General features: G+C 41.9%; 3 protein-coding genes across 8 annotated transcripts in view; 1 reads left to right on the top strand and 2 right to left on the bottom strand.

Annotated features, from left to right (window-relative positions):
* Positions 1-25,943, bottom strand: part of LOC136432698 (guanylate-binding protein 1-like) — a 46,621-nt gene extending 20,678 nt beyond the window's left edge. Inside the window, exons 1-14 of one of the 5 annotated variants that reach the window (XM_066424164.1) lie at positions 25,754-25,943; positions 11,661-11,972; positions 11,117-11,247; positions 10,698-10,818; positions 10,225-10,396; positions 8,736-8,988; positions 6,921-7,075; positions 6,559-6,629; positions 6,060-6,211; positions 5,298-5,653; positions 4,918-5,076; positions 4,525-4,620; positions 4,001-4,118; positions 2,768-3,486 (exon numbers count right to left, since the gene is read on the bottom strand). In XM_066424164.1, coding sequence (XP_066280261.1) covers positions 3,440-3,486; positions 4,001-4,118; positions 4,525-4,620; positions 4,918-5,076; positions 5,298-5,653; positions 6,060-6,211; positions 6,559-6,629; positions 6,921-7,075; positions 8,736-8,988; positions 10,225-10,396; positions 10,698-10,818; positions 11,117-11,247; positions 11,661-11,932 — 2,103 coding nt within the window. In that variant the 5' untranslated portion in view covers positions 11,933-11,972; positions 25,754-25,943 and the 3' untranslated portion in view covers positions 2,768-3,439. Of the gene's footprint in view, positions 1-2,767; positions 3,487-3,983; positions 4,119-4,524; positions 4,621-4,917; positions 5,077-5,297; positions 5,654-6,059; positions 6,212-6,558; positions 6,630-6,920; positions 7,076-8,735; positions 8,989-10,224; positions 10,397-10,697; positions 10,819-11,116; positions 11,248-11,660; positions 11,973-12,984; positions 13,202-25,753 lie in introns of those variants that run through there. The other 4 variants (XM_066424163.1, XM_066424166.1, XM_066424165.1 and 1 more) reach the window with 4 other exon arrangements.
* Positions 15,789-17,871, bottom strand: LOC136432696 (XK-related protein 6-like). Its single transcript, XM_066424160.1, has 2 exons — positions 17,650-17,871; positions 15,789-17,295 (listed from the first exon to the last, which is right to left on the bottom strand). Exons 1-2 carry the CDS (start codon positions 17,836-17,838, stop codon positions 16,459-16,461), a joined length of 1,026 nt encoding a protein of 341 aa, XP_066280257.1. The 5' UTR covers positions 17,839-17,871; the 3' UTR covers positions 15,789-16,458.
* LOC136432697 (uncharacterized) lies at positions 20,014-25,077 on the top strand. Of its 2 annotated transcripts, none has more exons than XM_066424161.1 (5): positions 20,014-20,166; positions 22,755-23,171; positions 23,329-23,382; positions 23,712-23,832; positions 24,288-25,077. In XM_066424161.1, the coding sequence occupies exons 1-5, from the start codon at positions 20,091-20,093 to the stop codon at positions 24,307-24,309; spliced, it is 690 nt and encodes a 229-aa protein (XP_066280258.1). In that variant the 5' UTR covers positions 20,014-20,090; the 3' UTR covers positions 24,310-25,077. The 2 variants fall into 2 exon arrangements, with proteins under 2 accessions (XP_066280258.1, XP_066280259.1); XM_066424162.1 differs by lacking the exon at positions 20,014-20,166 and adding an exon at positions 21,159-21,411.
* Positions 25,944-26,253: the final 310 nt, after the last annotated feature.

Genomic DNA, 26,253 nt, shown 5'->3' on the forward strand with positions numbered 1-26,253 from the left:
TTTATTCACACTCTCGCATCAGCTTTAGGGTTCTTAGCGGATGTCATCCATACAATTGAATCAATATGGTCGCAGAACACAGTATTAATGGGCAAAGTAAAATGCATGCCGCAATCTAGACCGCAATTTAGGCCGCAAAGTAAAATGTAGGCCGCAATGTAGGCATTGCGGCCTTGATTGCGGCCTACATTTTACTTTGTGGCCTAGATTGCGGCCTAGATTGCGGCCTACATTTTACTTTGCGACCTAGATTGCGGCCTACATTCTACTTTGCGGCCTTGATTGTGGCCTTGATTGTGGCCTACATTTTACATTGCGGCCTTGATTGTGGCCTACATGTTACATTGCGGCCTTGATTGCGGCCTACATTTTACTTTTCTGGCCTAGATTGCGGCCTAGATTGCGGCCTACATTTTACTTTGCGACCTAGATTACGGCCTACATTCTACTTTGCGGCCTTGATTGTGGCCTTAATTTTGGCCTACATTTTACATTGCGGCCATGATTGTGGCCTACCGTGATTTTACATTGCGGCCTTGATTGTAGCCTACATTTTACATTGTGGCCTTGATTGTGGCCTACACTTTACATTGCGGCCTTGATTGTGGCCTACATTTTACATTGCGGCCTTGATTGTGGCCTACATTTTACATTGCGGCCTTGATTGTGGCCTACATTTTACTTTGTGGCCTATATTGCGGCCTAGATTGCGGCCTACATTTTACTTTGTGGCCTATATTGCGGCCTACATTGCGGCCTTGATTGTGGCCTACATTTTACATTGCGGCCTTGATTGTGGCTTACATTGCGGCCTTGATTGTTGCCTACATTTTACATTGCGGCCTTGATTGTGGCCTACATTTTACATTGCGGCCTTGATTGTGGCCTACATTTTACATTGCGGCCTTGATTGTGGCCTACATTTTACTTTTTGGCCTGGATTTCGGCCTAGATTGCGGCCTAGATTTTACTTTCTGGCCTATATTGCGGCCTACATTGCGGCCTTGATTGTGGGCTACATTTTACTTTGTGGCCTATATTGCGGCCTACATTGCGGCCTTGATTGTGGCCTACATTTTACATTGCGGCCTTGATTGTTGCCTACATTTTACATTGCGGCTTTGATTGTTGCCTACATTTTACATTGCGGCCTTGATTGTTGCCTACATTTTACATTGTGGCCTTGATTGCGGCCTACATTTTACTTCGTGGCCTAGATTGCGGCCTACATTATACTTTGTGGCCTATATTGCGGCCTACATTTCGGCCTTGATTGTGGGCTACATTTTACATTGCGGCCTTGATTGTTGCCTACATTTTACATTGCGGCTTTGATTGTTGCCTACATTTAACATTGCGGCCTTGATTGCGGCCTATATTTTACTTTGTGGCCTAGATTGCGGCCTACATTTTAATTTGCGACCTAGATTGCGGCCTACATTCTACTTTGCGGCCTCGATTGTGGCCTACATTCTACTTTGCGGCCTAGATTGTGGCCTAGATTGCGGCCTTGATTGTGGCCTACATTTTACATTGAGGCCTTGATTGTGGCCTACATTTTAAATTGCGGCCTTGATTGTGGCCTACATTTTACTTCGTGGCCTAGATTGTGGCCTAGATTGCGGCCTACATTTTACTTTGTGTCCTATATTGCGGCCTACATTGCGGCCTTGATTGTGGGCTACATTTTACATTGCGGCCTTGATTGTGGCCTACATTTTACATTGCGGCCTTGATTGTGGCCTACATTTTACATTGCGGCCTTGATTGCGGCCTACATTTTACTTTGTGGCCTAGATGCGGCCTAGATTGCGGCCTACATTTTACTTTGCGACCTAGATTGCGGCCTACATTCTACTTTGCGGCCTAGATTGCGGCCTAGATTGCGGCCTTGATGGTGGCCTACATTTTAAATTGCGGCCTTGATTGTGGCCTACATTTTACTTCGTGGCCTAGATTGCGGCCTAGATTGCGGCCTACATTTTACTTTGTGGCCTATATTGCGGCCTACATTGCGGCCTTGATTGTGGTCTACATTTTACATTGCGGCCTTGATTGTGGCCTACATTTTACTTTGTGGCCTTGATTGTGGCCTACATTTTATTTTTCGGCCTAGATTGTGGCCTAGATTGCGCCCTACATTTTATTTTGCGACCTAGATTGCGGCCTACATTCTACTTTGCGGCCAAGATTGCGGCCTAGATTTGGTATATCTTGCTTTCTTGAGGAGTTATACGTCATTAAAGGTGTTAAACTCGCAATTAATGCTAACCCTACGTTCAAAATAGCCGTAACCCTGATTATTTCACAAGCGTCTCCGAATATTCCAAACTTGGGCTTATTTGAGAGGATTTTTCATCAGAACCGTTTTCGTACATCGTGCTTTCTTGAGAAGTTATAAATCTCAGGCTAATCATACATCATTCGTGAAAGTTAACATCATTTGGCGAAGGTATGCGGTCGTGGAACTCTAGTTTCATAATGGGCAATGACGGGAATTTTTCTACTTACAGCATTTCATTCTAAGTAAAGTCTACCATCTTAAGACGTATATCTTGCAATTTCGGGTCTCCTTCACATCATTGGTGAGCAAATAATGAACTGCCAATAGCCTTCTTTGCTAAGATAAAACTTTCATACTTTGAACAACTTGTGTTATTTTGGTGGAGATAACAAATAAACTGATATAATCTATAAGGTTCATATTTGCACAAGAAATATTTATGCTACGGCAGTTCTAAAAAGTTAACATCATTTGGCGAGCGTATGAACAAACTCGTAGACTAGTTTATTTTGTAAGGTTGTCATAACATTTGAAAATATTAAAACAACTTGTTTGAAAAGAAAATTTAGCACGTGTGTCCTTTAGGTCACGTCATTCGTGTTTCAAGTTTTATACATACACGTAACACGCCCACAATCAATGTCTGTATACCATACATGTAGGTGATTGCTAGTATCAGAATGTACACTTCGAGGATAGAAAATCTCGCCACACTTAATTGTCATCGTTCATTTAATAATACAACAGCGATATGCACTACTTTGGTATAATTAGTGAAGTGTGTGACTGTGAGGTAAAATGAACTACACTACTGTATCACAATGATGTTACTATGAACTTTTTAACCAAATTTACGTACATCTACGTACAAGATTTAGTCCATACATTTAACGATCAAATAGACATCTAGAATGCTGATAACAAAATAGGAATCCATCATTTGCTGTGCATTAAATCCCAGATCTGTGTACTATGGTACAAAGAGAAATAGGTTCGGCAGATGCAGATGACTCTTTAGTCTGCAGGATTAAATACTGGAACTGATCTTAAGTCATTTTGAGATACGATAACAGTTCAAAGATGGAAAATGTCAAGCTTACACGGCTGGATGGTGCAAAAAGTGCACATGTATGTAACATGCTTGTATATCTTCATTCACATGATGACGCAGCCGCCCTTTCGATGACGGCGAGGAGGTGGGGCTGGGAAGGAGGAAAAGAGTCTGTTAACTTGCACGTCCCTAGATCTGATAGCGAAGAATGATGATAGTCATACAATTACGTGGCAGAATATATTGAAGAACAAAATATTGTACAGTGTCAGTGATCCTGTCTCGGTCATGTTTGGTCACTCATTTTCATGTTTTAGCTCCCGTGACTAAGGTAAAAAAAAATGCGACAGTTACGATTATTACATGTCAACATTTGTGACAGATGCATGCATGATTCATCCATTTAACAGACAAGGCTAAGGTTCCTAAGGTAATAGAAAATAAGACTAGTTTGTTTGTAATCATACCTCATATATTTGTTAAATCGTTTATCAAGAGTAGGAATATGTGAAATGCCTGCAGTTTGCTCGTTCTAGAATAAAAAAAAATGTGCATCAGCAGCATTCTATTGGGCAACAAGAGGATGAACAAAAAATGAGCACCTGTGTTTGTTTTTTGTCAATCAAGGTTTTGTTCTATTGCACGCACCCAAGAACAATACTAACGTGGTGGCCGCCTGAGCCTGTCGTTCAGTTCCCGGATCTTGCCGTTCATTTCATCCTGCTGCCTCTGCATCCGGGACTTCAGCTGCTGCACCTCCCTGTCATGTCTCTCCTGCAACTCCTTCGTGAGAAAGAACAATTGTTACCTCCCTGAAGGAGCTACGCGTCCTACAAAGGTACTGTTTTCTTTGTGCCCGCCCGTATGTGTCTATCTGTGTGTGTGTGTGTGTGTGTGTGTGTGTGTGTGTGTGTGTGTGTGTGTGTGTGTGTATGTGTATGTGTGTGTGTGTGTGTGTGCGCGTGTGTGTTCAAGAACGTACGTTACGCTGTGGATTAATTTTTACGATATTGGTAGCTCTCGGGAAGAAAAAGGTCAATATCGACTTTGGGCCTTCTAGCCGCTTCCTTTGTTGTATTCCTTATCTATATCCATTTTCAGAAAATGGTCATGTATACATGTCAGTAGCTTGTTTCTTATATTTGTGTACTTAATGAACGATACATAAATGAATCCCAGATGCACTTACCCTAGTTCGCTTTGCCATGTCATTCATCTGCGCCCTTCTGAAGTCCTCGAACTTCTGTTCTTCTCCCCAACGCCACACCTCTCCTTCCATCTTCATCTGGAATTATATGTAAACATTCAGCCGGCTGAATCTGTAGGCTGCCCAACCATTGACTTCATTCAATCGGTAGTGTTGCGTCCATACATCGATATAGCTTCCATAGCAGGCTTCTAGGAACATCATCACAAACCTTGATACAAAATTATCATGATGGTGACTATAGGATGGTCTAAGGCAGGCGTTGTGGTGCTAACACGAAAATGACAACAACAAATTGAAAAAGGCAGTCAATATTGATTTGACACAACTATTTTTCTTATTGTACACTATGTTTCTTTTCATTCCTTGTACTACCTTTGCCATCTGCCACTTATGCACTTGGTCCATCTTCTCCAGGGTCTCTTTGTGAGCCCGCTGCATGTCCTGCTGCTGCCTGTACAGCCGTCTGGCCTCCTGGTTCTTCCTCTCGGCTTCCAGCTCGGCTTGGTGAGCCCTCTCCTGTTCCAACATCAGCTATAGAAGCCAAAAAATATGCTGATATGAAGCAAAGTTGAACTACAATTTCCAGCACAAAAATTGTTGACTGTCCAACACAACTCGAGCCTTTCAAGCTAAAAAAATATGCGCTACATTATCTTGTGCGGGAAGTTGTGCCCAAATGCCTATACGTCGAAGCATATTAAAAGTTATTGTAGACAATATTTGAAGGATAACTTCAATCATTAGAATCTGACCTTCTCTTGGTATCCTCTGATCTTCTTTATATTAGCTCGGAGAGAGTCCCAGTTCTTGGTCATCTCCTGCAGGACCGTCCACTTCTCGGGCCCTCGCGCCCACCGGCGGTACTGTTCCCGGGTCCTGTCCAGCTCATCCAGGGCGCCCCTGAAGTCGTACCCGGCGGGCGGCGACTCGATCTTCTTCTGGACCGGCTCGAAGAGCATGTTGAAGATGTCGGTGCAGAAGGCGCGGGACCGGCCGCGGTTCTCCTGCAGGAGGCCGTACAGTTCTCCACCGACCACCGCCATGCCCTGCTCCCGTCTGGTCACAAGGTCGTCGTCGACGTATTCAATAGTGCGCTCTTCCCTGCGAACTGCACAAGGAACAAAGGAAAGAACCAGTTTAAGGCTCCAGTTTCCCAACATCAGACGATAGCATGACTTATTACTGGTGTCTATAATATGACACAGTAACGATATAAGATAACATAATCTATCAATATTCACAGAGGCTGTCTGTGAGGAGTCGACCACAGGAATCTTAGGACGTTTCTCTTCACGACCGATACAAGTACAATTGAATAATGCTACTAATTATAATCACAGTTATGTAGAAACATAAGAACAATATCCCCATGAAAAAGTCTTTTTTCATGGAGATAAAAATACAAAAACCATGCAAGTACAAACAGCTAATCTAAACATGAAGGTAGTCAGAAAATTTGAAGGTTACTATACATGACTACGATGGCACTATTTTCCACAGTACAATTCACGTACCTAGACGTTCCTGCATTTCCCGAACCACCGCCTCGCTTTCCTCACCAAGGTCACCAGAACTGATGCCCAGATGCCCGATCTTATCCAGTAGCCAACCCGTGACTTTGTTGAATGCCTTGTTGTGTATGCCCATCAGAGACAAGGCCTCATCACTGGAACAAGAAACAGGGAAGAGGGAGTCTTAGTAAGAGTGATTGAATCTTTGCCCTATACTAAAACCTTCGCTGCTTGAAAAATAACTTGAATGTCAGACTTTCCCTCTCCACCTACGTCTATACTTCAGAAACACACACACACTCATGTACATACACACGCACGCACGCACGCATGCACACACACACTCGCACACACACACACACACACACACACACACACACACACACACACACACATGCACATCCATACGCACACACACACAAACACACACACACACATATATACATACAAACACATGTACAAACGCACATACACTCACGGAAAGAGAGAGAGAATATTATACCTTTCATCTTCAATATCCTCATCCAGTATGATTTGAACATCTGCATCCTTAGACACAGCCGCGATTCCAACCTAGAGCACACAAAGGCAAGTCTTTATTTCACAGTCCGCGTTAGGGGTAGTGGTACAAAGATGGTCTATTAAGGAAAAGTTCAGTTGAATGTGCTTGGAAATGATGTAACGTTAGAAAGGGCACTAGGGTATATCTATGGCACTAACGTACTGATAGCTATATAGTATATCCGTACACATAAATACTGGGTAGTAGATGCAATACCGTACCACAAATCAGTCAATTTAGATACAAATTTAAACTTCTGTTATCGACTTGATTGGAAGGCGTGACGTGTGAAGATCTCTTACCGCCATCTCTCCTCTGTACTCCTCGATAGCTTCTTCGATGGCCCTACTGCGCATGAGCTGGATGGTGTTCTTCCAGGTGTTGTCCAGTGCGGGGATGGCCTGTGGGTCGTTGACCGCTTCAACGTACTGCTTCACCATGAGGCTCAGGGCAACGCCTGGAACATATGTAGATTCTGGTTGTATGATATATATATGTCACAGTAGAGATGGTGATTCAGGACAATCGGCAATTGTCCTAGGACAGATCGTGATCGCTGTTTGTCCTAGGACAGACTGCGATCGCGATCTGTCCTAGGACAATCGCTGATTCTACTAGTAGAGATTGCGATCGCAATCTGTCCTAGGACAAACGGCGATTCTACTTGGACAAGTTTGCGATCGCGATCTGTCCTAGGACAATCGCTGATTCTACTAGTAGAGATTGCGATCGCAATCTGTCCTAGGACAAACGGCGATTCTACTTGCCTTGACAAATTCTGACTAGATGGAAATGCTTTAGAAAATAGAATGAATCATTGCACAACATTTCAATCAGGTTTAGCATACTACCTACATTTCATAATTATCAACTATTTTAGGTGAATTACTTCATATTTTATAATGGATGAATGAGTATGTTTTCTGATAAAGTAATTTCTGATAAAGTTGAGTGACAAAATTTTGATAATGTGTGAAAGATATCAGTTTGAAGAAGGTGATCCAACAATGTTTCAGTATGCAAATTTTGAGGTGTCAAGATATAACTCACAGTTTCACACCTATTGAATTCACAACCATAGGAGAACAATAACAATTGTAAAGTGATAAAACAGGTGTCAAAATATCAATCTCAGAATTTGTAAATACTAAATAAAATCATGGATTATACAAGATATTGCTGTTTCCTTTATTAGTATATCTTAGCATCATTAAGTTTGGATCGCCGTTTGTCCTAGGACAGATTGCGATCGCAATCTCTACTAGTAGAATCGGAGATTGTCCTAGGACAGATCACGATCGCCGTTTGTCCTAGGACAGATTGCGATCGCAATCTCTACTAGTAGGATCAGGACAATCGGCGATTGTCCTAGGACAGATCGCGATCGCAGTCTGTCCTAGGACAAACGGCGATCGCGATCTGTCCTAGGACAATCGCCGATTGTCCTGAATTGCCATCTCTACTGTGACATATACATTTATATGTAGATACCGTGGGACGTTTCTTGATGCTTCATTTTTCGAACCATGTGATATTTGATGATTTATAACCCATGTCGAGACACAGCCAGCCAGGGGGCTACTCAACTAGCCGAAGGCTATTACAAAGGTTTAGTGGCAACTGAACAATATACAAAAATTAAATATAAACTTTCACAAAGCATGTTTACGACTAAAATACGACTAAAATACACATAAAGGCGTACATAACATACTGAAAACTAAGATATTTATACAAAACTAAAGCGCATATAAAGAAATGATTTGCACGAGACTAAGCTATATATTAAATCGTTGATAAGGCCTAAACGTTCCAAACGGACATGTCTGATGTTATGCATAAAGAGTAATCCGTGGTGTGTCTTACGTCAACAAACCTGTACCCGTTTTTTGTCAGTATTTGAAGTTAAACATTAGGTGGAAATGCAAAGAGAGGGACAGGGTGGTTATTGAGATAAGGTGAGAACATATAACGTTTGAAAGTGCTAGCTGGAAGGTAAGAATATACAGCGAATGCAACGGAAATAGCGAAACACAACAAATATAGCGAGTGCGCGGATGTTGCTGTATTCCGCTATTTCCGTTGACTGTATTTCGTTATTTAGTCGGACCCCTCACCATTGACAGTCGACCCCTTGTAGTATCCCCTCTTGGGACGTGACTTCTGCAGCAGGAGGCCAATGAGGGTCTCCACGCCCTTGTTAAACTCGGGGTTCAGCTTGTCGGTGTGGTCTGCAATGTTGTTCATAATGTCTTTATTGTCGGATGGACGCTCCAGAGTGAAGCACTCAACGGATGGAAACGATGTGAGGATGGCGCGCCCTACCATGTCGCCAGGTGTCTCTTCAAAGTCCTCACCACGTGAGAGAACCTGAAGATTGGAGACATGCAAGGTACATGTATATAACTTTGGGATATGCTGAAAACTGTCTTTTTTTTCTTCAAAATCCGAATTTGCCAAATTGTGACATATATGTGTGTTAAATGTCTTTACAATTTAGTTCCCTGCAATACATCACACTGCAGGTAGTCCAGGAGGAGATTCTCAAAAGAGGCCTAGAAATTGACAAACGTAGGACACCCTTTATATATTTAGTCCACTATCATAGAATGATAGCTTGATGTCCCTTGATCATTGTAAGGTAAGTTGTTCTATGGTCCAGGTGGGACATCATGGTTCCAGGGCTCTTTATGCAAATTTATTCAAATGAGGCAATTAAGCCATGAATTGAAAAGAAAACAGCATAATTTGTTGGATACCTGTCCGAATGACATCAAATTTGGAGAAAGTCACAAGCAACCGGAGAGTGTTCCTTTTTAGAACCTTGAAGTGCCTGACATGTTTCTATGGCAACCGTTGCTATGGAAAAGATACTTCCATAGCAACGGAAAGGTCTATAGTATTATACAGCCTTTTAAAGTGTGTTAAATCAATTGATTTATGAAGCAATTGTTATTTTGCACAACAGAAGTTGTTGTAATTAATTTTCAATGAAACTAGAATTTGATTCGATCAAATTTACCCACGATGCTTTGTATGCACTATACTTATAGTGTATTCGATTTCTGCAAATTTGTACCCAATATAACAGCATACATGTAACTTCAGTAATACTTCACCAAATGACATCACACTTGAAGAAAGTCAAAATCGGCAGAAGACTGCTTATTTTCTGACCTTTGAAAGTGTCTTGTTTCCATGGCAACCGTTGCTAGGGAAAATATACCTCCATAGCAACACATGACCTAAGGCATTATACAGGCTTTTAAAGTGAGTCGAATCGATTAATGTACGAAACAATTGTTGTATTTTACAGCAGATTCAGTTGAAACAGATTTCAAGAAAAGAAAAATCCAATTTAATGTACATTTTATAGATCTATCTACTTCTTAATATCTTATAATACGCATACAATAAGGTCTCCATGTGGATTTGGCCCTGATTGAAAATAAGGCATTGTAACATATATGTAAATGTAAATGTAGGCATACGCAAAATTACATGGGTTTTTTGATAATGCCTTTTATTACTTCAACCCAAGGGAGTAAAGCATTGCTTTTGGCTTGTCTGTCTCTCCCTCTCTTGATGGTACTTTCCAACTCTTACCCGAGTCTTGAGGTACTGTGTTGGGTCGATCTCCCGCCCGTTCTCGTCGGTGCTCATGAGCGACACGTCCCGCAGGAGCCACAGGAAGTCCGGGAAGAACTCTCGGAGTTCCGACATCTGCGTCTTCTGTCCTTTCCTCACAGTCACGCCTTTAGCCAGCTTGATGAAACACCTGGTGTAGAATACAGTAAAACTGAGCAGTAGACAAAAAGGTAACAAGTTCTAGCTATAGATATGCTTGGAAAAGTCTAGAATTATTAATGCTAAAACTTGAAGTAGAGTTATATGTTGCAGCTTCCATCTGTATCACCAGAGAGCGAGTTTTAAAAGTGATTAGCATATAGGCAGACGGCGTTCACCAATCAGGGATCCTCATTTGATACTAATCATAAGGGCCTAATATGATTGGTCAAGCAACAGGTGTGTGTTTGTTCTAATCATTCCAAATGTTTATGTCAGAAAAGTTTGCTCACTGCATCTTCTCTAGGTCCCCCTTGTACGGCACGTTGAGTGAGTTGTAGATGAGAAGAGAGGACAGCAGGATGGTTAACACCAGAATACCGGCGTCCTGGTCTGCACTTCCCCCTGACGCGTCTATAACAAAGTCGAAACGTACATGTATACCGTTACAAAAAAAGACGAAGAATATCGCTATGATGCGTCATTTGTAATGTGAGAGTCAACATGTTTTCATAAAGCTCTAGAAATATTTTACTTTTGAATAAGACAGCAGCAAACTTGCAATGTAAGATGGGAATGACATTGGTATTGGCATTTCCGGTTCCTGGCTCTGATTGGAATCTCGCCTAGCTTGACGAATCATCACGCGAGAGGGCCGCAAGTGAACGAGACTATTGAAATTGGTACACAGTAACATGAACGTATTCCCCACCTATCCCCTCGGTGTCCAGCAGCAGGATAGTGAAGTCCGCGCCCTTCAGGACCTTGGTGCCCATCCAGATGCCGAACGTCTGCGGGTCCCAGCGGTGGCCAAGCTCAAAGGCGTCCGCCGAGCCCAGTAGCCTACAGGTTCACATACAACAAAAATCCTTTACTATCGAGCATAATTTGTGTTGCATGTAGCATTCACATAGAAAAGAATGTTGTATATTTGTGAATACGGCTGACTCTAGATTTCCGTGCATGTTGATGGCCCACTAGCGGATCATGATAGCATTGCACTCCCTTCAAAAAGAGTACCTGTGTACATGTGTGATCGAGGTAGGGGCGTGGGCATCGTTCTTTTTGCATAGATGCCATAGAATGCCTTTTTATCTAGAATACACCCATGTTTAAGTACTTGTGCATATATTGCACGATATGTGCTAAATTGGATTTTTTTTTAAACGAACTCAACTCCGAGCAGACGTTTAGGGACCCACTCGACACACAAGAAGACTTCATTTTCAAACCAAATTAAATAGACACTGACTTACCTAGACAGAACGTAGCTTTTCCCCGTGCGGCACGGCCCGCATATGGACAGCGCGCTGACGGGGCCCTGTATCCCCTCCAACAGCTCCAGAGCCTCCGGTACCACGCCCAGGGTGCTCCGTCGTGCGCCGCCAACCTTCTCCACCCTCCCATTAGAGGAGTTGTACTTCAGGTCGTTAGGTAAGATGAGCGGGATGGAGGAAGTCTTGGGGACTCTTCTAGTCCTGAACTTTAGATTTTGTACAGTGAAGCCGTCATGAAGTCTGGACTGCATTTTGGGGGAGACTGTAGACGGACCAATCTTCAGACAGCCACTAGAGTAGAAGAATGAAATGTTTTTCTTTGGTGAATCATACAACCTCATTACGACCTATTGCTAACGCTTATGGTTTCGTCGGAAATGTTGGAAACATGATATGGCTTTGAATAGACAGCTATTTGATATAGATACAAACCATTTAGTCTGACAACAGTAATTGAGAAGAAAATTTGATTTTTTTTTGTGGATAAAATATGCCCTACCTATATTACAGATTGAGTCGTGTCTTTTATAAGTTGTAGCTAACCCACAGAGAGAAACTGTCATGTCCAGAATGACTCCAGATCTATCTTCCTTTGTCCAAAGAACAAGCCGGCTCCATGCAGCCAAGCGGGATACACACTATGCAAACAGCGCGAAAGAGGAAGTGAAACTTCGATCGATGTAATATGGTAGCCTCTACCAGGCTCCGCGGGATGGCTGGAATAATAGTAGAAATTGGCTTGATAGAGTGAATAGTGTGCCAAGGGAGTTAGCTACGGAGAGACGGTCCAATCTGCCATCCATCGAAATGGAACCTTACTGTATAGCACCTCTTTCTTTCTTTTACATCCTGTTATGCATGTAAAGAATCTGGAACTAAGCCAAACCTAGCCTGGGCAACCCATGTAGGTTACTCATGGAAGCAAGTGACTCGGCAGTCGTAACAGTATTTACATGTGAAAATACGAAAGCTCCAACCGGTGGCAATCCTTGCGGTATTTTTTTGAAAATGCGCGTAATATTCAATTATGTTCAGTGACAACAAGGAGGTTTAAACTTCCTTGGTGACAACAATGTTACACAAACACTTTGTCAATAGTTAGGACGAATATTTTCCAAACGACATTGCTTTCACTTTTACTTTCAAAGAGCTCTGAGTCAGTAGTGAAAATAAAACAAATACCGTCATCATCAAACCACCATCTCAGTAGATTAACAGATCTATCAACAGCAATTAACAAACTAATACAGCAGATTATCAAGCTCATCATTTATAGCCCGTAGAATTTGAAGCATTGACTTACAATCTTGCCTGCTATGGACTTTGACCCGACGTATTTTCGACTGGATCTAACCCGCTCCTTTCCTTTGGCAACTGCAATTTACGTTCCGCATCCGAATCACTAACAGTTAGAGCGGTAAACTGTAACAAGGCGTCTCGAATGGTAACAAACTGTTTAACGTCGGCTTGTTTTTGACGCAGACTAAGCTTAAAAGAGTGTGCCCGCTTTGTAGTCTACTTCCTCTTTTTACATGGGGGTGTTTCCATCGTCACTAACTATAGTCCATTCTGCTATTGGTAATGCCATTTCGGGGATTTCCAGGTAGAGTGTATCCTGGGATACAATATTCGTCATTCATGCTGCCAGCCACGTGACCCATATCAAATGGCTCACGTCATGGAAACTAAAAATCTACCATTTGGCTAAATGGCATACAAAGTATCTTTAATAGTTCGATAGCTAGAAATGACATAATCATAATGACAGTTGATATTGCGTCTCTTGATCAAAAGGGCATGCTGTGGGGGATTCAGTATTGGTTTGCAGTTTTTACACCTACATAAATGATAAAATCTATATATACGCCACGTATCTGTACGCTGTGACTGTTAGAAAATCAGCTGTCATGCTACTAAAAATCGATAGAGTGCGCTTTTTAGGAGTGATCGAGGGGAATTTTCTGCGCTGTTTGTAAACAATTGAGAGCGCGCCTCGTGTATCCAAACTGATCGAGAATGTTCCATAACCTGGCGGCGTACGTGCAGAGGAAATGGCATGACTCATAATATCACACAACACTGTGCAATGATATACTCGGCAGTGCACGGCGTTCTATCCGAATTTACTGACTTCAAGTATGGAGATTGCTCTTTGTTTGAGAATTTTCTGCATCCTAGGATACTTCTACAGAACCTCAGGTATGATTGTGGGTTGGTTTGAATTGCGTTTCGCTGGCTAAAAGCGTATGACGTATCCATACAGCCGCGGGCTATCGGCTGTCAATGCGGGGGAGTACAATGCACTTGATAGCCTGTTGAACTTCGTACACTGTGTGTTCCCTATATAAAAGAATAACCATATATCTTTGATGTCGTCAAATAAATTCTCATGTGTAAAATTTCGCCGTGTATGGTCTATCCAAAAGGTATAACTGCTATTACTGAGGAGGGAGGGGGTAACCATGTCATGAACTCGTGACTGTGACTGGTTTTCAACGCGTGTGGCCAATCCACGTATTACTACTCTCCAAGCAGAGGTAAGGTCCGGGGTATTTTCGACGTATGTTCGCGGTGTTTTATACGTCTTTCTACTTGTGCGGTTTTTGTTGAGGGAGGAAATAAAAAAAGCAAAAACCGCACAAGTAGAAAGACGTATAAAATACGTCACAGTCACGAGTTCATGACATGGTTACCGCCTCCCTCCTCAGTAATAGCAGTTATACCTTTTGGATAGACCATACACGGCGAAATTATACACATGAGAATTTTGGAAGATTTGATTCACTCATGGTTGAATCTCTTTCGGTATTATTGTGTATTGTATATAATATTTTCGGCTTCAAAGAACGTTACCCAGCAATAGAGCCAAAACCCCACCTTTTTATTTAATTCAATGACTACGGAGCTGTAATTCATACTAGGTGAGGTACAACATATGTACATTCCACAGAACGTAGTATAAAATCCAGATGGGAGAAAAGCGTTAGATTTGTTAGTTACTATACCGTGTAAGTGAATAATGAATACACGAAAGACTGGGAATTGTGTACCTTTATCATTATTATCATTATGTATCAAAATGAATTCCGAAGCTATTTGAAATGTTTTCTAGTCATACATTCGTAAGAACCCCGGAAGTAAGTTTTGTGTGTGGTTGAAATTCCCCTCGCGAGTCATGCTGTCAGCTGATTGGCCGGATTGTCCCCGAGACCCTGCTGACCCTGTATTTCTATCTCATGGGAACCCGATTACGTCACAGGCAAACTATTTGGGAGTAGCAATGACATTATATAATGTCCTTGGGAGTAGCATGTGTACACATAATCAAACAACATTTTACATTATGATGACAAAAATGTTGAATCAAGCAACAAGATTACCTCAGAAATAAAGTTTATCACAAAAATATGTGTGTTAATTGTGCTACGCGGATACCTGATAACGTTGCATGTGGCGAAACCATCTGTGTCTTTTCTCCCAGCTAAACTTGTAAAAGTTCCTCCAAGAGCACTGCCTGAATCACGCATGATCTGACAGAATGCAAAGGAATTCATAGTAAAGCAACTCTATAATAGGTCAGCACCCAGACGAGAGTGACGCTGCATTCGTACCGTATGACCTCTGGACGAGTAGCCTACTAGGGGGAATGACCCGAGTAAAAGGGGAATCACCTTGACAAGGGGGAAATTGTGTGACGTCATTTTACAACCTTTGTCAAGAGATAGTTAAACAGCAAGCTAATAGATCGAGACATTCACTCCATGTCCATTCGCCAGTGTCTTATATTGATATTGATACGCACTGGAACTTTGCATAAAGATGACGTAACGGGTTTCCTTGTGCAATAGGAATTTCCATGGCAACCATTCACCATGATACCTCCTCCATGTTTTGGAACTCCAAAATTAAACTGATGCGAGCGTGCGAATAATAAAAAGTTTGCCCCCTAAAAAATTGCCCTCAGGATGAAATCTGAGGAATCAGGGAGGTTGAACAAATGACTAAGCACAGAGTAAGGTATACCGAAAACAGTAACGTACAGTACATGTTTCGCGTTTCTCGTGTAAAAATGGGCTCTGCTTCATGACAAAATCCACTAGTCAGGAATGCAAATGCTAACACGTTTTTAATGATCAGATATTTTGCATAGTACAAAAAATGATTACATACACATGATCATAACCACATATAACCAAACACTCATATATATACAAGTATTGACCGATATATACATATAAAGTCACTGCTACAGACTGAATTGCGAATTCTAACACCAAAGCAATATATTGTAGATTCTAAATAAATTGCTCAACATGTTGTAAAAATATGTATTTTCATTAATTGTACTGGTAAATTGAAATACAGCCCATATAGCTTCTTGATACTTCTGTTATTTCTAACATAAAAAAAATGACAAGATACAATTGGATTATCAATCGCTGAATAATATAATCAACTATGTACAATCACTAAACACACTTAAATACTTACTATACGAATATAACACTGTATCATGTCAACAGGACATGTGAAAAGTGGGAATTCAGCTTTTTTTCAGGAATAAAATGTTATTTCAGAAATGTCTCATCTTAAATAGGTTGATATGCACACAAAAGAAAATGATTTTATAAGATACCTCACAGTGACATGCACCGTAGATGGATGTCAAAGCTCAAAGCCCCTGCTAATTCTTCATCTAACTGTTACATGTCCTTGACATTTACCCACGATGCGTCTCGCTGCACAGGCGCACTTTAAACAGTGAACGTTATATTCATTACACATTTCCATCAGCTATGGGACTACAGGAAAAACGTGTGTAACACAGCCAATACAGGACCTGAAACAAGACAGATGCCCCTGACCCCCCAAGTACTGCCCCCAGGGCAGCGTCATCGTACCACGACTCAGTCTCCTTTACCAAATGCCACACTGATACCATCACTATGTTAGTTGCTAACATCAGTGCACTGTTAACAATGGGCTGTACTGGGTACAGCGTCCTGGACCCAAACGTGACCCAGGTAAACACATCCACTGGCGCTACAACGAACGTGTTAAACATAAACTTCACACAGTTGTTACTTGTACTGTCGGAGATCACGTCGGCTCCTGGCTCAATCCATGCATCACCTTCACGAAAATATCGGCAAAACATATTCTCTACAGTCGCCATGACTAGCCAGTGTAGCCCCACAACTACAAACACCCAGTATCTATAGATAAAGGCAAAAAGGCAGAGAGCCAAGATCCGTGCCGGTAGGTCAATGACTTTCCACACAAAGACAAATGGGCCCCAAACCCAGGCTTTAACCTTAGGAAAGTGCGTCTCCCACTCAATGATGGAGTAGAGCGAGGCTACGAAGGACACCGCCATGGTGACGGCCTTCAAAGTTTGTATCTCGAGGCTACTCAGCCCGCCCATCCGGAGTAGAACGTAGATCTGTAGGCAGATTTCCGGCAGGGACTCGAGCAGGGTGCCGACGAGTCTGGCCATCGGTAGCAGGTGGTTCACGGCGCGAGCCACGGGCTTCTGATCTTCCTGGTCTTCGGTCTCGCGGGCCTCCAAAATGTCGTCGGGTTTGTGTTTGCCACTGAAGAAGGCGTACAGGACCTGGGTAATATGCAAGTAACATTTTATTCCATTTTGATAGAATACCGTCACGAATTTTAGAAAATCCTATCATCAACAGTCAACTGCAGTTTGTAAGGAAGCTACTAGGGGCCCTCTTTTAAACCTATAAGTATATTCAAAAAGAAGCAAAAAAGGTAAAGTTATGAACAGCAATAAAACAATTCATTATATACAGATGTCTAATATAAAATATTGCCAAAGGTGTACGCACGGAATCTTGTATACGTATTCCTGCCTAATATTTATATTTTTTTTCCCCAAACCTAGTACAATGTACTACCCACAGGCCTCGCCCCTGCGGCGTAGCGAAAATGCAATGGCAACTTTACATACCTGGAAGTATTTCGCCGGGACCCCTACCGGAAGCAGGTAGTACCACTTGCAGCCATCCAGGTACGCTAAGACGGCGTTTATAATCAGCTGGGGCACGAAGGCGAACCCCAGCGTCAGGCCGAACCAGTAGTAGTGGTCGTGGATGGCATATTCCACCGCTAGAACGAGATCTGTGACGAAGTCCGCCATGTAAAGAGAGACCCCCGCCAGCGTCCTGAGGACTAGCCACAGACTTGTTACAGTCTGTGTGAAAAAGAAAATACATATTATCAAAAGTTGGAAATTCAACAAATGAGGATACTAGTGTTTGATTTGTGCTTTTTTGAATGAAATAGGACTCCCCTGTGCAAAATAATTCAAATATATCCTTAAAAAAAAAGTGGACCATTCAGAATTTTTTAAGAAATACCCCCATACTAATCTGGACCGTCCATAGATCATACAAACCCCACAATCATACAATATCTAAAGTTTAGGTACATTGGCTTTCATATCATGACACATAGAGCACAACATACACGCGTACGCACGTCAAATAAAAGATAAGTACATCAAAACGGTAGACTAACGTTGGTTTCGAGTCTAAACGAATCCATGTGTCTGTGTTGTTTAGCCGGTACATGTATAACAGCCCCTCGGTTGACTAGCTTACAACATACGAAACACAACTTAGGATTGCTAGAACACAAGTATACGCACCTTTCAGTTGAGAACTGCGAAGCTGAAATAGTGCTGCGTCTTAGTCAGGTAAATTTTCTCCTGGACCGAAAGTCTGTAAATAGTAACTTATGATTCATCGACCGAAACCGGACGGTTTACTTCCGATCGGCATGGACATCGGCAAACGACCAATCAGGCATCGCCTTTTGGTCACGTGACCCAACCATGGGAGAAGTCCCTTTGACTAGTTTGAGATATACACGGGTGACGCAAGTGTGATTTCCAAATGAATAATCGAGAAACTATGACGTTGGGAATTCCCTTTACACATACATGTATTTGAGACGGGTTTGGAGCTGGCTACGGTGTAGGTTTCGGATCCGGCCTGGTTGTCGCCATAGGAGTCGTCAGTGTGACGCTCGCACTCGTCCGCAAAATAGCCTATAAAATGTAAATATTTGACCTCAGAAAAAGCAATCTACTTTAGAAGTACGTACCTTTGACAACGCAGTAAAATGTACGTAACGTTGTACAAGTATATAATTTATCGAGTAAATCATGTATAGTACATGTGTAGCCTCTTGTGGAGTAGATACGTTTAACTTCTGATTTTGTCCTGCTGTCCCTAAATGTAGCTCATATATGGAAAGCTGTTCGAGACACTGAAATGTCAAAGTGGAATATATCCGGGGCTGAACTTTTTATGACGTGTAGAATTAAGGATTGCATTCCTAATGCAAACTTGTTAAGTTCAAAATCTTTCCTTATTGCTTGTTCTTCCAAAAAGTGGGTCAGATCTATATCTCAGTACTGGCAATGGTATAGAAATCTGAATTTTTAGCTTTGTCTGAAGCATTCTAATCTCAGTCAAAGTTGATTTTGCGACGATATATGCAACCCACAATAAGAAGTACATTTGTACATGCTCCATGAATATTTCACATGCTACAGTAGCTGTGTAATTAATTATCAGAACTCCCATCGGCGCGCGATCGACTAGTGATCGATAGGGAGCGCTGCAATGTTTGTCAGGGGAAATTTCTTCGCTCAAGTTGATGGAAAGTCCCACCCAGGGTGATCAAGAACATACAGAATACGGGTTCCCTTCTGTTGTACAAATCTGGAAACTGTAAGACCATTACTACACTGTTCTTTCATTTCTAGCATACAGTGGATGGAACCATCAAAACACTGAAATGTTGGTGCATCTGTGAATCGGTAGACTCAGTGTGTATCACGTGATAAGAGGGCTGGGAAAGTCCCGAGACCCTGTTGACCCCGTGTCTCTATTACATTGGGGAAAACCGATGATGAGACAAGCTGTCTATGAGAGAAGCATGCGTACATATGATCCGACAACATAGACTTAAAATTCTGATGACAAAAATAAGACCTTATTTTCTTCACAAAGCGACGCATGTGCATTTTAAAGGTGGATACCTAACGTTGCATGTGACGTCATCATGTGTGTGTGTCTTTGCTCCCAGATATTAAACGTTAGGTGTAAAAGATCAAGACGATTATCATGCCGTCTGCTGTAATGAGCTAAGCACAATTTGACAGAATGGCAAAGGAATGCATTAAAGCGACTTTGTAGTAGACCAGCACTCAGATGTATACGAGAGTGACGCTGCATTCTTATGACCGTGAGGAGTAAGGGGAATGACCTGGTAAGGGGGGATTGACCTCATGGGGGAACTTACATGACGTCATGTCATTTCGCGTAGTGTCTAGCGAGTCAGTAAATCGAGACGCCCGTTTATTCTAGATTTCAACACAATATGACGGTTTCTGGCTTTTCATGGTGGTTCTGTGAGAGTCTATATGTCCTGGCATCATTGTACTATCTGGCACCAGGTAGGTCCAATGTTCCAAATGACTAGAAATGCATGTACTGTCCCATACCTGGTATCATGGGCTAAAGAATACCAGTCTGTCAGGACATATGTTTGCACACATACCTTGAAGAGTGTGCCCTGTCGGATTTTCTGATGTGTTTGACATGTGTGTCTGTGTCTGTGTCTGCGTCTGTGTCTGCGTCTGTGTTTGTGTGTGTTTGAGTGTGTGTGTGTGTGTGTGTGTGTGTGTGTGTGTGTGTGTGTGTGTGTGTGTGTGTGTATGTATGTGTATGTTAATGTGTGTTGCCTGTGTGCATGTGCGTCACGATCGGAGGGAGTATGTGAATGTGTGTGTGAGCGTGTGTGTATGCGTCACTTTTTTATGTATCGGTTCAAGACATTAAAGTAAGTATGAAAAATAGTCCCACGTATCAAGTTACATGTTGACATTTTCTGACTGAGAATGCATAGAGGTGATGCAAAAGGGGGGTTTCTTTTGCAATGGGGCATTCCATTGCAGTCATTTAACACAGGCGCATGCGTATATAAATGCTCCACTAATTTGGCGGGGTTGACGATCAAATGATGATATACATACATGTATGTACTTGTATTTCTAGGACGTTAACATTTGGTATGTGTTGCCTTAGCATCTAGTGACCTTTGAGTTTGAATGTTATCGAGTGCCTGTTTGTTCCTACATATGAGTTTGACATTCTGTTGTAGGAAATGTGAGAAAATGGCCCAAGGCGGTCAAGAGGTCTTCTTAGACAGGCCAATCTGTAACACATGTTGTCTACATGGAAAGGTTACCCAGAGATTTGGCCCAAAGTGCTGCACTCGAAGGGACTTTTAGAAGGAATTAAGGTGCAATAACATCCACACAAAAGGGTCGATATGAGAGGGACCAATACACTGGCATTGCATAGGAAAAACATATATCTTCGATCGTGTTCCATCCCCGCGACAGAAATTCATGTACCCATCCCCCTTGTCTCCAAGAGATTGAGATTCTTCACAAATTAATACAAAAGGAAACACGCCGGTTTCTGACACTAACTGGAGCTAACTAGAGTGGAGCGGAACAGGTGTGACAGGAAATGACTCACTGGTCCGTTTTACCTTGCAAATGCCGCTACACAAACGATAAGCTGCGACCAGCAACTTCAGATCGCCTTTCGTCCCAAAATGACATTTTCTGTCGCTTCTCATGGCTGGATTCGCCAGATTCTGGTTGGTCTAGTAGTTTGTTATTCGATTGCAGGTGAGACACTATTTAGTACGGACTTAAATGTGATGGAGATTGAAGGTTTTTTCCTTCGCAAAGCATTCTCAGTGGAGGCGTGTCGTGCCTTCTTCTGCCATGTAGGTTTTTGGGATAGTCGAGGCATGTTTTATTTTCTAGGTTGGTAGAGTCAATTCCACATTACCGAGAGGGTGTTTGTTGACATTTACAAAACCTTTGTAACAATCTATGTGAGATAAGTAACTGTTAAGAACAATTTCCAACATTTATTTGATGTTCTAAATATTTAATGCTGTGTTCCAACAGGTTAAACAAATTTCCAACATTGAACACATTATTTGTATTAGTTGCTAAACTGTTGCAACATAGATTGATCATTTGTTTGAACATGTTCCAACATTCTACAAATATGATATAACTGGGTCAGTGGGCTGGGAACAGGGCAATTCACACATCCCTTCAAAGTATAGGGAATTAGGCCTGCGTGCCATGCATAGACACTTAAAGACAAAAGAGTTGCCAGTGTCCAGACGTGAAATCTAAAAATATACAGAGGCAGACAATAGAGCGTGATTAGCACCTGCTTTTATGGGGGCAATAACCCAAATCTACCATTTTGAGAATGATGCAAAATGTTGGAACATGTTCCAACAGTAGAACAATCACACAGATGTTTGAAAACTGTTCTAAATAAAGAGATATTTGTGCAAATACTTTCATAATATTTCCAAAATATATAGATGAGTTCAAACATGTTCAGACTTTCATTTCTAATTGTTTGAACGATCTGGAATTATTTTGACTGAAATAGTTTTCTCTAAAATTGTTCAAACTTATTAGCAATATCATCTGAAAACCTCTCTCGGTGACATGGAATTGACTCTATGATTGACAACAAAATGTACGAAGAAATGCTAAGTTTTCTCAAAACGTATGGCCGGGAATGTTGTGAAATGTTTTAGCAGCGCGGGATTTCATAAACGTGACGCAGCAGAAATTTTCATGTTGTTTGTAGGAGATCACGTGGTCGCTCTTCAAACATCTAGCGATCACAGGAACGCATTTGTTCCTGTAACATTACCAAATCACGGTGGTATGTGTGTGTGTGGGGGGGGGGGGGGCATCCGAGGTACGCAGAGGCCCAAGAAACCTATCAGTCTACACATGGTAATTTCATACAAAAATATTGTGCAGGTAAGCATAATTGATAACTTAGATTTACTTTTTTTTCTAGTATACCCTACCGCCCTTCCTCCAAATGCCTGAAAATAACACTGCTTAGTGGAAACAGATTATTTTCTGTCGGGGCAAATCACTAGCTCCTTTCTGTTGGGCTCATTTTTTGTCTATGTTTTTACTAGTTGCTGCGAATGATTCGGACAAACTTTCCACCCTCCGAGACAACCACCTACAGTTGATTACGACAGAACCAGAGGTAGAAGTCTGCCAGGGTGAGACCGTATCCTTTATCTTCAACGTGACCATACCGGCGAACCTTACCCCAGGTCGCATGTACGAAAGGACAGTCTGGTCCCCTCACAAAAAGGACCACTGTGTCATCTTCCGAAACATCTCGAAATGCCACGGCGCCGAAGACTTCATCCAGCGCGCCAAGATATCTGAGACCTGGTCTCCGATATCGCAGGGAGGACACACCCAACACGGGAAGCTCATGTTTCAGCTGAACAACGTCAGTATGGGTGATGCAGGCTACTACGAGGGGGAACTGAAAACCGAATACCACATCAACAACGTCAACGCCAAGTTGATTGTGAAAGGTATGCCTGTTTCATGTCGGGCACATTTCTACTCCTAGATTCTACTTATTAAGTTATATCTATAGCTACCGCCCCAGGCAAAGCTTTCCTTGTTGAGTGATTGAAACGCCAGAAAAGAGAATATCAATACAAACACAGCGTATTTTTGTTTCCTTAGCGTACCCCCATGAACCGGAAGGAGGGGACACAGACACGGTGCAGGCAAAGACAGGTATTATGATGCTATGTATCATATGTAACCGAGAAATATGTCCACATTAGAGTTTAACTGTCATCTTATTAACTCAACTTAAAAACCAATAGATATCTCAAAAAATGATTATTGACAAATTTCCATTCATTTACTCAGTAACACTAATTAAAGCTTCAATTATGTCTTTCTTAATAGCACACACTTAGAAATTCAACAATGTCCATTGAAGTGTTAAAACTCTCTCCTCGTGAAAACGACAGTGGACAGTTCCGACTGTATATCTACACCGCGTGTGTACTAGAGAAAATGCCGTTTATGTGTTAATTAATGTGTGTATTCAATCTTAGACACAGTGACTGAATGGAGGAAGGGATTCGGAGCAGGTTTTGGAACGTGTCTCGGTTTGGTGCTCATTGGCGGTCTGACTGCAAAGATCGTCATCTGGCAATGCCGAAAAAAGGACGAGAAGTGAGTATACACCATAGCAGAATTTGATGAAAACATTCAGTACACCTTTTCCCCTTATTTATTTATTTGTTCGGCTGTGTACAATGTACACAGGCCAAGTACAGGCCAAGGCTGCCCGACTAGCTATTGCTAATACGAGGGGCCAGCCTTGCTGCAAAAGTACATGATAAAACACAATAGTTGCATTAGTTGAAAATGAATCATACACACATACAACTCTTACCGTGAATCAATATACATAAACATTCTATGAATACCACTCTTTCTCTCCCTATGTTCTGAAATTGTCCTACCCAGTACGCGGGTGGCTACTGGTGTCATATCAGTATGCGATATGGACCTATAAGGTCTCAGTGATATCCTTTATGTTAATCTATATTCTCGTGCATAATTTTCTCTGTCGTAGATGTTCCCCATTTACGACGTTTAACGATTGCTGTTGCTTTTTCTTTCAGGCCACCAGTCGTACCTATTTGACACCATTACTTAAAGTTTTCATGTACATACTAAGCTAATTCAAGACATATACTGTACTATACTACAAAGCAATAAACCCGATACATATGGTAAGAACAGGTTAGGTAAAGTACCGTGGCACCTGATAACATGTCGGCTCTGCTAAGTAATACGATGTAGATTTGATGAAAGATCAAACGATTGTTGACTATTTTGGTATCAAAAGTATTTCGGCTTCAAATACTGTTACCCGGCAGGAGAGCTGAAACGTTACATTTCCATGCAACTACTGAGGAGATATACCATATAGCACCGGCAAGCATTGTACGAAGTCCAGGCGGAGGAAATGCTATACATTTGTCATGGGAGAATGGCAATGTGTACGTATACGTTTCCATTATGTATAAAAGCGTAGATTGTACTCCGTAGCAGTTCTTAGAATAGTCACTTGTTCCACTTGTCACCATTGTTAACTTGCACTAGTTGTATAATTTTTCTATGCATCGTTTCATGTTGCAATTACCCCTTGGGGCAAGGCCCTACAAGTAAAACACATTGGTTAAGCTGTTTCCGAAGCTAAAATGTTTCCCAGTCATCCGTTCGTCAGAACCCGGAAGTAAGTTCTGTGTGTTGTTGAAATTCCCCTCGCTGAGTCATGCTGTCAGCTGATTGGCCACATTTGACCTCTAGATGACTCGACCGGGACAAAGCGATAGAAGGCCATAGAATAGGGGGTTTTATCATAATTTTGTTTGTTGTAAGAAATTAAACAGAAAATCAACAATTGGCTTTGAATGTATTCTCTCTTTGGGAAAGATTGTTATTTTAGTTCATGGTGAAGGAAGCATGAGGCCAATTTACCTCAAATTATAGCTGACACCCCTTGGTCTTAATCTAGAATAGGCTCTCCCAGTTTACGTAGAACGCACACAAACAACTTGAACGTTTCATGTAGCCTTCACCAGGCCTTTGCAAGGGGGTGCAGATAATAGAATTCGGCAAAAAAGGGCATGAATTGACCAGGAGAGTCAGTCCACGGGAAGGTTAACATTTCCCCTTGACTACGCAAATGAAAATCTATGGTGGCCAAACTCTCCTCAATTATTCTTCCTATAGCCGGCGTAGTCAGTCTGGTAGGGACTACGTTTCATCTATCATATAGTTACTATGCCTATTTAAGCGACAGATTCTAATTCTTCGAATTCAAAATAACTTATCTTCAAATGCTTGAACTTTGACAAAATTGTAGTATGAATTTGACCAATCTTAATTTTTCTTATTCATGAAAACGCTCACGATAACTGCGACATAGTAGGAGCCTTTTCAAACGATTTGTGCAATTGCGACGCATGAATGCCACTTTTCCATATCAGCTACCCATCGAAATGCTCTGATTCCCAATTATTGTTTCGTAGCACTTACTGTATACCGCATTGACATGGCACAGTACATAGTAAAAACATACCTGAATTTTCCGACGCTAGACGTTCAATGACTGCCGTGCATCTGCACACATCTGTTAGTATATACAAATCCCTCGCGAGTCCCGAATCTTGGCTCCTCCCAGTGCTGATTTCAAACACCACGTTAACGTGTTTCATTTGGTGCATACATGATCACACTGCGTAGTCAAGTTTGCTCATCCCAAAACTTGGCGTGACGAGAAATGGTTTCGTTGGCATCACTTCTATGTTAGGCGAAACTCATCCTTGGTACGAAACTAGCGCGAAAGTGAAAGTGCGCGGCCGGTTTCATACCTGGTAAGAAACAAGGCAGAGTACTACAGACTTTTCTTCCGTGAATAAAAGGAGTCCTGTAGAACGTATACAGCAATCAAAACCACAATATTGTATTGATAAAGTAGACCCAATGCATTCTCCTGAATCCGCGTCATAGAGTTTGAATAATCTTTGTTGTAGCTTCTGCAGATGATAAACGTGTAGACTGCGGGGTATTGGCTTTCAC

The sequence above is a fragment of the Branchiostoma lanceolatum genome, chromosome 4, assembly GCF_035083965.1.
Source record: "Branchiostoma lanceolatum isolate klBraLanc5 chromosome 4, klBraLanc5.hap2, whole genome shotgun sequence".
NCBI lineage: Eukaryota > Metazoa > Chordata > Leptocardii > Amphioxiformes > Branchiostomatidae > Branchiostoma > Branchiostoma lanceolatum.

What these genes read in the sequence shown, in the direction of transcription:
- LOC136432696 (XM_066424160.1), bottom strand. Translation starts at nt 17,838, where the DNA reads ATGGCGGACTTCGTCACAGATCTCGTTCTAGCGGTGGAATATGCCATC. An exon ending in TCCCGGCGAAATACTTCCAG is followed by an intron (nt 17,296 to 17,649) that starts GTATGTAAAGTT and finishes CATATTACCCAG; the next exon opens with GTCCTGTACGCCTTCTTCAG.
- LOC136432697 (XM_066424161.1), top strand. Translation starts at nt 20,091, where the DNA reads ATGACGGTTTCTGGCTTTTCATGGTGGTTCTGTGAGAGTCTATATGTC. An exon ending in ATTGTACTATCTGGCACCAG is followed by an intron (nt 20,167 to 22,754) that starts GTAGGTCCAATG and finishes TGTTTTTACTAG; the next exon opens with TTGCTGCGAATGATTCGGAC. An exon ending in TGCCGAAAAAAGGACGAGAA is followed by an intron (nt 23,833 to 24,287) that starts GTGAGTATACAC and finishes TTTTTCTTTCAG; the next exon opens with GCCACCAGTCGTACCTATTT.